General features: G+C 42.7%; 1 protein-coding gene across 2 annotated transcripts in view; it reads right to left on the bottom strand.

Annotated features, from left to right (window-relative positions):
- KIF26B (kinesin family member 26B) overlaps positions 1–13,390 on the bottom strand; it is a 275,544-nt gene that overhangs the window by 179,433 nt on the left and 82,721 nt on the right. Inside the window, exon 3 of one of the 2 annotated variants that reach the window (XM_035108339.3) lies at positions 4,613–5,146. In XM_035108339.3, coding sequence (XP_034964230.1) covers positions 4,613–5,146 — 534 coding nt within the window. The remainder of the gene's footprint in view (positions 1–4,612; positions 5,147–13,390) is intronic. The other variant, XM_060272882.2, reaches the window with a different exon arrangement.

Below are 13,390 nucleotides of genomic sequence, written 5' to 3'. Positions count from 1 at the left end.
AGGCAGCTGCTGTCGCCACCTTTCCATACTCCTTTCTGTGCAAAGGGAGAGCGGGTTTCTTACAGCCGCCGCGTTTCTTTGGGCATTGCTTACGAGCTCCGAGAAAGAGCCCTGTGTCATCCTCAGCAGAGCAGAACAGACAGTGCTGGCTAAGAGAAAAATGACTCGCGGTGCCCTTGTTGCGCCCAAAGTTATTGCTCTTGTGAGTCTCTCCCCCCCTCCGCAAAGACAGCAAAAAAAAAAAAATAGACATCCCCTGAAAATAAGCCGTGCTGTGTTTTTTGGGAGGAAAAATAAATATAAGACGTGTCTTATTTTAGGAGAAACACGGTAGGAGTAGGATAGCCACCTGACCGGGGGTGGGGGGGAAGCATTCTGACCTGCTCTTTTGCTTTTCAAAGCAATTACATTTCTAGAAATCAGCAGGTGAAGCATCTTTCATGGCATGGAATTAAAACATTGGACATGTTCAGTCCTTCAAACCTGTGTGGGCTGAATGCTCACGTGGGGTAGGGACCACTTATAAATGCCATCTCCAGCTCCTCAAAAGATTCCATCAATGGTGTCTCCGAAAAATTTTACACATCACTTGGGAAGACAGGTGAACTAATATCAGTGTACTGGAAGAAGCAAAGATCACCAGTGTTTAAGCAATGATTCTTCAACGTCAACTTCATTGGACTGGTCATGTTGTGCAGATGCCTGATGATCATCTTCCAAAGCAACTACTCTATTCCGAACTTAAAAATGGAAAGTGTTACACTGGTGGTCAACAAAAGAGGTTTAAATACTGTCTCAAGGCAAATCTTTAAAAATGTAGTATAAACACTGACAACTGGGAAATACTGGCCTGCGAGCACTTCAGTTGGAGAACAGCCTTTACCAAAGGTGTCATGGGCTTTAAAGAAACTCAATCTCAGGACGCAAGGGAGAAACATGCTAAGAGGAAGGCACGCTTGGCAAATCCACACCGTGATCAACTCCCGCCTGGAAACCAATGTCCCCACTGTGGAATGACGTGTGGATCCAGAATTGGCCTCCACAGTCACTTACGGACCCATTGTTAAAACCGTGTTTATGGAAGACAATCTTGCTTGGCTACGAGTGATCGCCAAAGAAGAAGAAGAAGCTCCTGCTATCTCCCCAGCCTCCACATATTCAGTGCAAGGTCTGAACAGAAACCTACACATGTATAGATGTCCCTGCATACCGCATTTGTCTTCTACCTAACTGAGAACCCTGCATGAAGCAGGGGTCCCAACTGTGAGTACACGGATAGACATGCAGAGCAGGGGAAATCAAAATGGTGCCCCAAGACTTTTTGACTATCATAGAGTCAGAAGGGACCCTAAGGATCATCTCATCCAACTCCCTGCAATGGAGGAATATGCAGCTGTCCCATATGGGGATTGAACCTGCAACCTGATGCTATCAGCAGCACACTCTAACTAAGAAAACATCAGACCCAGCTGGCATGGCCAATGGGTCAGAGGTGAATGAAACTGTAGTCTTAACAACTTTCAGCTAATGATCAAGGTTTAATGGACTTGTAGTCCAACAATTTATGAAGGGCACCAAGTTGACTATCCCTGATGTGGAGTCTCCACTGGTTGCATGCAGACCAGAGCGGGGCAGCTGTGAAATATAATAATAATAATAATAATAATAATAATAATAATAATAATAATAATAATTTATTTCTACCCCACCCATCTGGCTGGGTTTCCCCAGCCAACCCTTTCCTTTTCACACATACTGCCCTACACAGTGTCAAAAGGCTAGACCAGAATTTTATCATCTGCTAACTGATACAGATGAAGCTGCTGTTAAGGGCACATCCACAGGGGCCCACTTCAAAAATAGGCAACTGGGAACTATTTACCATAAACTTGAACTACACCCTTTGCATCTTGCTGACAAGAAGTGTCCTTCTCAATATGCAAGCCTGCCTCCAAGTTCAGCATCCCATTATGATGCCAAGGTTTCCTCTTATCTGAGAGGCAGAGAATCAGAAGGAAAAATAAGATCAGGCTTCAAAGCAGTCAACCATTTCTGGCAGGCTGTCTAGACTATCTAACTGAAAGCTAATTTACAAAGGGGAGATGCCCACGTCGGGGAGCCATTAAGTCTAGCCAGGGCTACAGCTCTTGTTCCTGGGCATCAGTCTGACAAACAATGATGCAGAGGGCAATGAACCCACTCCTGGAACTGCAATGCTCTTTATCCAATGAGATTATTTTTTATTCCTGGTCCCGTTAGCTCAGCATTTCTCAGAGGTAGCCTGTAGCATGATTTTGTATAGCAAATGTATTTTGTGGTTTTATACTGTAAATTGCCCTGTGATCTTTGGATGCAGGGTGGCATATTATTATTATTATTATTATTATTATTATTATTATTATTATTATTATTATTATTACTACAATGGTACAAAAGCCTCAGGTTATGCCTAATGATGTTATGTTAAATGTACATCAGCATTCTTTTTTGTGGGGGAAGCTAATACTGAGAGGGGGGTTAATTAGGACGGTCAGCCATGATCTCCACAAAAATCCCTACCACCACAGCAATTATCATTAGGGGGAAAGCTGTTTTTGACTGTGGCCAGCAAGGGGATAGTTAAGGTTCCCCAGTGTTACGCTATAAAACTGGAAAGTTACCCAGACACACTGTTACCATTTGAACGGAGAAAAAGTGAACAAAAAATTATTACATGTGCACAGGATCAACACCTTTGGGGGCAGCTTAGTTCCTAACATGCTTTTAACATAATAAAAAAATTCATTCAGTAGCACCTTAAAGACCAACTAAGTTTTTATTTTGGTATGAGCTTTCGTGTGCATGCACACTTCATCAGATACACTGAAACAGAAGCCACCATTTATCCTTTGGCATAGGGTTTGGCCTGTTTGTCCAATATAGAGAGCTGAAGGGCACTGTTGGCATTTGATGGCATACACAATGTTAGAAGATGAGCAATTTATATTGGACAAACAGGCCAAACCCTACGCCAAAGGATAAATGGACACAAATCTGACATCAGGAACCACAAGACAGAGAAACCAGTAGGAGAACACTTCAATCTCCCAGGACATTCTATACAAGATCTCAAAGCAGCTGTTTTATTACAGAAAAATTTCAGAAACAGACTGGAAAGAGAAGTTGCTGAATTGCAACTCATTAGCAAGCTTAAAACCATGGAGCCACCTGGAATGAACAAAGACATCTTCTCTCATTATACATGATCAAGCTTTCCTTAGCACCTCAGCCCTTGCTTCCCCCCTCCCAGCAAGACCAATTGCAGTCATTAACAGTCGTTAACAGTCATCAACAGGTTGGCCACTCCTATCAGCCCATTACCCATTCCCATCACCCCCACCCTCTGAATATACATAAGGGTCTGGTGACTTCTGTTTCAGTGTATCTGATGAAGTGTGCATGCACACGAAAGCTCATACCAAAATAAAAACTTAGTTGGTCTTTAAGGTGCTACTGAAGGAATTTTTTTATTTTGTTTCAACTCAGACCAACATGGCTACCTACCTGTAACTATGCTTTTAACATGTTGTTATGTTATGTTATGTTATGTTCAACATGGCATGCTGAAATTTCACAACTACAGCTTTCCATGGCAGGGATGTTAGATTTCTGCCTGTCAAGAGCTCTGCCTGAGGGGAGAGGGTAAGCATACCACCATGCCTAAAGAAGTAAGATTTTATCATGCAAGCCTGCAAACCTGTCCATATTTACCTGGCCCTTTGTACCACTGAACAGCTTTAGGGTGAGGCTGCTTAACTACTACATCATATTAATACATCTACTTCATAACTTCAGCGATTTCATTCCCTTCCCAACATAATAGATCCTATAATTATATCATACTCTCCAAAAAGATACATAACAAACAAATCTAGACACTAATTAATGGATTCTACAGATATTTTGAACAATTGTGACCCATCTTTTTTTTTTAACTGCCAGTAAGATATCAGCAGTTCACGAATCTTCTCACAATAAAATCGCCCACGTATCTCATGCTGAATTGTACTTCATTATCAACTATGCAAATGCCAGGGTATTCATCTTGGAAACCCCTACTCTGATTATTATTTACATGAGCCTTTTTCTACTATATGTTCCTCCAATTTCCATCAACATAATTATTACAACCAGGATTTCTCTTTATTATTACTACTGCTACAAGCAGGATTTCTAATACGGAAGAGTGCCTCTGAACTTTCTCCTTCCATACTGTTATAAATGAGTCTCAACAGTCCATGTTTATTAACCTTCCAGCCATAAAGCAATACCCTGTTCTGGCTTTTTTGGGACAAGTAGGCCTGTTGAAGCACATGGTCCTTTGGCATGATTTGCAGTGTTAATTTTCTAAATCACGGGATGGTTATCAGAGATAAAGGCTGTAGAAATATGGCTGTATGCTATGAGTGATTGGGGAGGAGGGGGCTGGCTTCCTGTTTTTACAAATGAGGTAAATTACAGCTTGTTCCATAATATGATTGTGTTGATACAACTTCTTAATATGTATTACTCAAATCCATAAAGTATTCTAGAGATATTAAGGGGGGGGGGTGTCCTTTCTAACGCTACTTACTTGATAGGGATACAGAGTAACGCCATTTGTTCTTGACAAGGACCAGGTGCCGTCTAGGTACTGATGAGCCTGGATAGCCACAGAATTCAGGATGTTACCATTGCTGGGGCTGGTGGCCATCTGTACACTGACCTTTGCCTGATGTCCCAAGGAACCATTTTTCTTCTCTATCCCATTAACGATCCCTATGTTGTTCTGTTTCCCGCTGAGTTTGTTAGGCAGAAAGCCAGCGTAATTGGATGTAGCATAAGGAGCAGACATGTAGGCCCAGTCCCTGGGCTGCAGGCTGCCCATATGTCGCGAGCCCACCAAGGTGGGGATGTTGGGGAGGGGAGGAGGGGAGCCAGGAGAAGCATCGCAATGTTCAGTGTTGGCAGCCTGTTCGAGGGTCAGCACCATCTGAATTGCTTCCTGCTTCAGCTGGTTCAAGTGAGTGGCACACACGTCGCACCGGTTGTCCCTTTCGTTCCACGCCTTCCGGGTGGTGTTGGGCACCTGCAGCTTGTCATGAATCGCAGAAGAGAAAGCCGGGTCCTAACAATAGGAGAGAATGAGGAGAGAAGTAGACAATTAAAACTGGATGATAAGGGAAAAATTAAATCCAAATTCTATCACTGGTTGTTATTAATTCGTTTTATTAACAAGTGAAAAAGAATTAGGATATTAAAAAAAACCATGCTTCTGCCGGATCTTAATTAGCAGTCGTATTTTTGAATACCACTGAGAGGTTCATTTGGGAGTTGACTCGCGAAGATCTTTCCCATTTGAATTTTCAAACTGCGCTAAAATTACCCATAAGATTACTTCAACTTCACACAAAAAAAGAAATTATTTATTCTGAGCCAGGATTGGGAACCGGAGGTCCTCCAGATGTTATTGGGCATCATCCCTAACCATTGGCCAAGTTGGCTGGCTTCCAAAAACAACTGGAGAGGTACTTTGATCATAAGTTGTGTCCACTGATCAACCAAGCATATAATGCTGCCCATTAAGAGTCTTTTAATATTGAATTTCATAATATAGTGCAAACTTAATGGGCTTCTTCAGAAAGAAGGTTAGTATATCAATCAATCTATCAATAAAATTTTCCATTTTTTTACCTTTTTAAGAAATCCATTTTCTACCACCAAAATAATCAAGTATTGCTGGTAATACTAGATAATCAAGACTGCCCTTGGATAGCACAGTCTAATCAGACTAGCCAAAAAACTGGTTTCTGTCTCATGGCCCATTATTCTTTTTGGAAGCTATGTGAGTGACCATCCTAAAGGAGACCCAAATCTTAGCTTTCAAAATATCTAGTCCACCACCTGCTCTACAATAGGATCTTGCATACATGAAACCTTGTGTACTTCACACAATGAACCCCATCACACAGGGTCCTGCACACACAATTAACTCTACCAGATTAATATGTGACAAACAGAGGAGGAATGCAAGAACTACCAGTACAAGTACAAATCAAGACATGCTATAGTGAGACAAAGGCTGCATTCTGACATCATGCTTAACCATAGTTTAGTGTGATAACAATGAGACTAGGTAAACCTTGGGCTCACATGCTTCTTCCCACTCCATCCCTCCTCCATCTTGCCAGTGAGGAGAGCAGAAGCTTAGGTTTCTGGAGTCAGTAAACCACAGTGTAGCATTACATCAAAACCCTAAACTGTGATGTGAAAGGATTCTGACAAATGCTTGCATTCTCTGCTTGACTCAGCAGCTAAGCTGACAAAACAGTTGAGGGTTGAAAGCCAAAGTGTTTGCAGAATCTAAGAGCATTCTCTCTGGGTCTCAGCAAGGAGGAGACAGAGGAGGTGGACAGGGGCAACTGAGGAGAAGTGCAGACAAGGGGGCAAAGATGGTTTAGAGACCAAGGAGAGAGAGATCTACAACACGTGGAGATGGAAGGAAAAGAGGAGAGCTACCAAAGGAATTTGGGCTGCCTCAGCAGAGAACTCTGTGCATATAAAACAAAACAGAGTGGAGTCCTGTGATGAAAGTGGGCAATGGAATGCTTTGAGTATATTCTCCACCGTGAAGAGCTATGAGTACAAAAGACCTGTTGAGTTTCTGAAGACTCCTAGACCCAGAAGCAGTGATGGAGCTAGTATGTGGCTCATCTTAATGATGGTTAATTGAAAGAAGTCAGCTTCACTAAACATAGTTTGAAATTGGCTTGTTTCAAACAAACCATAGTTAAGTGCTGGTTGGGGTTGATGGGTGTTTTAGTCCAAAAAATGCAGAAGGTATAAGGTTGGGAAAGGTTGCTATCACATTTCCATGAAAGCTAAGTATCTCTACACCATCTCAAGAAGAGCTTATGCCTTTTGCCTGTTGCTTTAAGACACAAGAAAATCTTTGTCTTTTAAGAATATCAACTTGTTTGTTTAATGAGACCACAACCAATCCAGTGCAATATTATGTTTTCAACAGCAACCAGACAGATGCTTCTGGAAACTTCTGAATAAGGCATGACAGTGATGGTCACTTCCTGTAGTTCTCCCAGGAAACCTCTATATTTTTGATAGATATGATTTTCTTAGAGGAAAGAAGAGACAGGACCCTGAACCAACAACCAAAGCAAACAGATTCCACAATGCTAATGCTTGTTTGCTGGGAGGAAAATGTGCAGCAGGTCTTAGGAAGGAGGGGGAAAAGAGGAGTCACTGTTGGGAGGCTGTATTAATTACACTACATCTTTATTATATGCTAAACCATTTTTATTTTCACTGTTTAAATACCGTTAACAGCTACTCAGCATGCTGTGATTAATTGATTAATAAATCATGATACCTCTTTATGCAAAGTGGCTGAAGTGAAGTTCTGTCAACAGATGCCCAAGAGGGGCCTAGGAAACGATAGGGAAGCACTGGTGGGGACCTAAAAGCATCAAGTCACAGGCTGGATAATTCAGTTCAGAAAATGCCTCAGCAGCCTACTGTTCACGCATCGCTTCAAAGAAATATCACAGTCCAACTTATGGGTAACCTCCAATAAAACTATATCACAGGTGAACAAGCTCATTCATGCACAGGCACAAGGATATGAAACATCTGTATTGATGCAGAACTGATAATATACCCTGTAAAGATAAAGGTAAAGGACCCCTGGATGGTTAAGTCCAGTCAAAGATGACTATGGGGTGTGGTGCTCATCTCGCTTCAGGCTGAGGGAGCCAGCGTTTGTCCACATACAGCTTTCCAGGTCATGTGGCCAGCAGGACTAAACTGCTTCTGGCACAACAGGACACCGTGACAGAAGCCAGAGCACACGGAAATGCCGGTTACCTTCCCACCTCACCCACCTCAGCAGTACCTATTTATCTACTTGCACTGCCTGAAAGAGCATATCCACTCCCATCATTCAGCCCAGCTCTGAGGGCCTTCTGGTGGTTCCCTCACTGTGAGAAGTGAAGTTACAGGGAACCAGGAAGAGGGTCTTTTTGGTAGTGGCACCCAACCTATGAAATGCCTTAGCAGCAGATATCAAACAGATAAACAACTATGCATTATTATTATTATTATTATTACTACTACTACTACTACTTCAGAGTTACATACCTAATCTGTCCAGTAACACTGATAAGGAAATCACCAGATTCAGCATCTCAGGAATCAGCTCTTTCCTCACTAATGGAACTACATTCCTTAACATCCTTGGTACACAATACAAATGGGGGACATAAGAATTCCACCCTACCAGTTCCAGTGTGCACCAGCCACTGCTGGTTCCCAATATAAAGAAGAGGCACATCTTGTTTTCAGTCCATTCATACACATGATCAGAAAGACACAGAGGAACTCTGAGCTTTTCTCCACAGCACCCCAAGGAGGTTACCTAGAATTGCAGTAAGACTAATACCCTGCCTTCTGTATAATTTGTTTTCCACCTGCTTGATTGGTCAGGGCTGTCAAACCTCTGCCAGTTCTCCTGCTTCAGCTCCTGAATACAACAGGCCTGGTGTTGTTCTTTGAAACTTAGCCACTCTCTGGCAAAGGGCTTCACTTGGGAGTAGGTACATCCTATATTCATCCCCAAACACGGTTCAGCATGAAAGACCCCAGACACTATTATAAATAAATCTTAGGAAAGGAAAGCTTTTTCTGAAGTATGCCCAGCATCTACGAACTGTAGCAGTTTTGGCAAGGGCTGCGCACTAGCAACCTTAGCTGTCTATCAATATTGAAACGAACTTCATTTCCTTCTCAGGTATCATTAAGCACATATCTTAGTAAATGACCTCCAAAGGGTAGAATCATAGAGTTGGAAGAGACCACAAGGGACATCCAGTCCAACCCCCTGCCAAGCAGGAAACACCATCAAAGCATTCCTGACAGATGGCTGTCAAGCCTCCGCTTAAAGACCTCCAAAGAAGGAGACTCCACCACACTCCTTGGCAGCAAATTCCACTGTCGAACAGCTCTTACTGTCAGGAAGTTCTTCCTAATGTTTAGGTGGAATCTTCTTTCTTGTAGCTTGAATCCATTGCTCCGTGTCCACTTCTCTGGTACACAGAGCCTTACATTCTGCAACACCAAGCCAGGCAGGTCAATTGCATCTAATGCACCCTGACAATGCAATCATAGTTAGCACCACCAGCAGTGGATAGCAGCTGCCCCAGATACAGTCAAGGAGCCTGACAGACCTCCACACACATTTCCAATGCAATATGTGCATATAAGATCTTCTCAATCCCTCATTTCACTAATCATGGGCATAAGTTACGTAAGTCTCCTGCCACTCTTGAAAGATATAAAGATAAGCAGTGAAGTCATATGAAAAACCACCCATCAGGAAGAAAACAGCAGAGAGTGTATAGGCCCAGCTTCATAAACGTATCTAAAGGGATCCTATGATCTGGATCACCCGTTGCCAAATAAATATACAGGCAACTCCCCATTTATGCAGGGATTACGTTCTGAGGCACTCTGCATTTAAGTGAAATGACATATATTGGGAACACCATTGAATAAGCCAGCAAACACCACAATCGCTCCCTCCAAACCTCATTGCTCAAAGTCCAACTCTCCACAGGCCTCAAAGGTTGGTGTAAGAGCTCCTAGGATTGCACTTGCAAAGGCTCATGAGATTGCTAGACGCAGTTTTTGTACCATTTCCCATTTTGCAGTGTTTGCAGGCTTATTCAATGGTGTTCTGCGCTCTTTTAGGGCCGTTTTGTCCCCTTTTGGTGCCACTTCCGGGTTCACAGTGATTCGAGCATGTGCAGTTGTGCATGCCTTTAATGCACAGAAACGGGGAGTTTCCTGCACTCCCCATTTGAAGTTTTCGAAATGTAATGAGTGATCTATGTCTTGTTGAGGAAACAAGAGTTCCCTTCATGAACATTACAAAACCAGCTTCAAGTTAGCCTGACCATTACTGATAAAAAACAGTTTTCAAAGAAATAAAACTCAGGCTACAAATGAGATATGGTGAACATTAATCAGAATGGGATAGGATACAAGGGTCCCCTGAAAACATGGCTTCTGGGAGTGGACAGAAGCGGGAAAATTAGTGTTTAAGAAAACTTTATCCTTGGCAGAAATGTTAAGAGATCATGCCAGGAAAAGTTACTGAAACTGGAATGGGCATCATATACTGCATTACAGACGGTATGGAGGAAGTTAGATCACTATTATGTGCATCAAAGCTCCAGAAACAGATTGCTGGAATAGCATAACTGCTATGTTTTGGCATCAGTACACTTTCTGTATGAGTTCCAGGGGGCATGTTGGTGGGTTTAATGAGCAGCAAGTTATTAGTCCCACAGGTGTGTATAAAACAGGCAGAAGGACTTCAAGCTATGTACAGTTTAGGTTCCATAGCATACGCAACAGGAGGATGCTAAGTTATGCACACTATTTGAGCTTCTTAGGCTTTAAAACTCAGCAGGAAATGTAACAGAAATAGGTCTGCTTGTGAGACTTCATGTCGACTTGAAAAGTCCACGGCATTTTGGCATCCATTTCCAAAGTGCCAGCTGGGGAGAGGAGCTCAAAACCGAGATAATTATTCAAGGTTATAACCATATGCTTCTTTCAAACAAAAGGAGATTTGATTCAGTTTCAAACAAAAAGTTGAGAAGAAAGCTACCAAAAGTGAATTTAACCATTCAGTGCAACATAAGCTCAGAATCATGAGTATGAGCTAGAACCATAAGAAAAAGAAGGAATTCCAGAATGAATAGGAGTCGCAAAAAAGAATTGTACCGCAAATGTCTAAGTTAAAAAGGGTTAAGCAGGTGCTGAGCTATATATTGTCCATACAGCTAGGATATGTGAAACATGCCAGCCCTACTGCTGCCTTGTTCTTCTTTTCCTTGCCCCATTTGCTTGTGTCATCCACCTGCTGTGTCTTATCACTGAATGAGACTGAAGCCCTTTGCCATTCATTTTGCTCAGCATACAGCAAAATGGAGAGCTGATCCTTGCCAGAGGTTTTAGGTAGGGTGGACTCTTTAAAATCTGCATCTGATAATCTATACCGGGTAGGTGCAAATTTAGAATTACTATAATTTAATAGAAATGCAATGAATTTCACAGTGGGGAAGAATGTGATCAAATAAACATTGCCTGCTTGGATTGCTGCCCAGGTGTTGACCATTGATGGGCACTTGAAAGGCCCCTGAAATTCCTCCTTATGCTTCCCGACCCTTTAAGTCAGACTTGAAACAGGCAGTCCTTCAAATACAGGGCTATCCCCTGACAACCCTCCAGAGAGAGGACCAACCTCTGTGACATAGTACAAATGGCCGCTGTAATTCTAGGCATTCTTTCAATGTGTAGAGTCTACATTGTAGATCACCCTAACTCTCCTTGTCACACCGACTGCACTATACCAACAATATGCTGGGCTGAACCACGGAGCAGTTCACCCAACAGGTCTAAGCTGCAGCAATAGCCTCCCAGCAGCAGCATGGCTGTCACTTACCAAAAGTGGGAGGGGGAGAGGCAAAGGGGTGGGGAGGTCAGGGTTGCACACGGGCACCAGCAGAGCCAATCTGCTGCTCCCACAAGGGCACCCAGACAGCCCTGACCTCACCACCTTGCCTCCACCTTGCTTCTCCCCTTCCTCCTAATGGCGTAGCATGGGGGGCAGAAGGGGGTGGCCCCAGGCGCAAAATTCTGAGCAGGGTGCAACCAAGCAAAGTTACGCCCGCCCGTGCCCTGCCCCATGGCTGGCCGATGAGTTTGAGCCGGCTCGCCCTTCCCTCCATGCGCAGTGGGAGTGGCAAGGAGAGTTAGGATGCCCAAGTAGGGGCAACCAATGGGGTGTTCCCTAGAGGTAATGCAACTCTCATCAGCCCAAGATAGTGTGGCCAATAGTCAGGGTTGGCAAGAAGTTATACTCCCAAGTTATACTCCCAACATCTGGAGAGTACCACATTGTCTCCTCCTGCCCTATAGATTCATATGCCCCTGGCAAATTGTCAAGCCATAATTTGCTGGACTAATGATCTTCAATGTATTCAGTGTCCTGGCTTTGCATTGTTGGCTTTTACTGATGGTTTATTCAAAAATTTTCACTGGTTCCTGTATTTTATTTTATATTTAAAGTGTTTTATAGTGGTGGCTCTTTTTATTTATTTATCTGATTTCTGCCTTGAAAGCTTTGAGTGGAAAAGTGGCCTAGAAAGATGTATGTATGTATGTATGTATGTATGTATGTATGTATGTATGTATGTATGTATGTAAATAAGTAAAAAAAAAATTCTGGTGGGCAACTGAATAAGCGAAAAGTAAGACAATAGATGCCATATATTTTCAAGCATAGCTGAGCCATGGAAATTAACTCCCACTTAGAGTCATGCTGTGTAGGAGCTCATCTCCTTCAACAGAGAAGGTAGCAAAGACCTGTGTTAGGTGATCAATCAATCATACCAAGCATTGGGAAAGGTGGAAGAAGAATAGAGATCAAGGGCTTCACATATTTACCCTGACAGAAATGTAACTTCCAGACCTTCACTTGCAGCAGGGGGTAAGAAAACTAATTAAGAAACACTGGTGGGAACTGATGCAGTTTCTCTGATAGGAGCCACAAGGGCCGTTTCACTTTACCATTCTAAGGAATTTTGTTTTGTGCCTCTAGCTTGCACAGAAGCTACTTTGTTTAAGCAATGCCTTTACCATATTTTCAGAGAGCAGGGTAGAAGAATTAACAGCTTTATTTCTTGATTGTGGTGGTGGAAACTGTGTGTATTTTGAGTGCACGTACATTCCATACATCGGGGCCAACTTCCAGATGACGTTGTTTCTTAACCTAAGGACACACACTCTTCTCTAAAACCAGATTAACTGCCACGGAGACTTGCCACCTTTGCCAGTCTTTGGATCTGACTGCTTAAAAAAAACTGGTGCTCCCAACTGTTAGACTGACACCATTTCTGTTGAAATAACAGAATGCTCGAATAAACTGAAATCTGTGGGAGTCCTGAGCAAACAGAGCCTGTGGTTTTAACGCGGTGAATACAAATGAGCAAAACTGCTACTAGCAACAGTTACAAATTACCTTGCAAAAAGCAGGAAAGGTGACTAAATATTCTCACATTTTACAGTTCGGGTTTGCTTCACCCAACATAAAAAGCTACATTGATGTCATGATGCCTTTTGTCTTGCAGGGTATCACCAAACTCACACAAACAGGATCATTGCAACTATCATATAATAAATACGTTGCTTGTTTAGAATTTGTGTCATGTGCCAACTATTCTCTTACATACAATTTCAGATCTGTTTTTGCTAGCAAGTGAAACCTCAGCCCAGGGCTGAAGCCAATCAC

This window comes from Zootoca vivipara, chromosome 3 (genome assembly GCF_965207765.1).
Source record: "Zootoca vivipara chromosome 3, rZooViv2.hap1.1, whole genome shotgun sequence".
NCBI lineage: Eukaryota > Metazoa > Chordata > Lepidosauria > Squamata > Lacertidae > Zootoca > Zootoca vivipara.
Note: the sequence above shows the minus strand (reverse complement) of the source record. Positions and strands in the feature narration are given on the sequence as shown.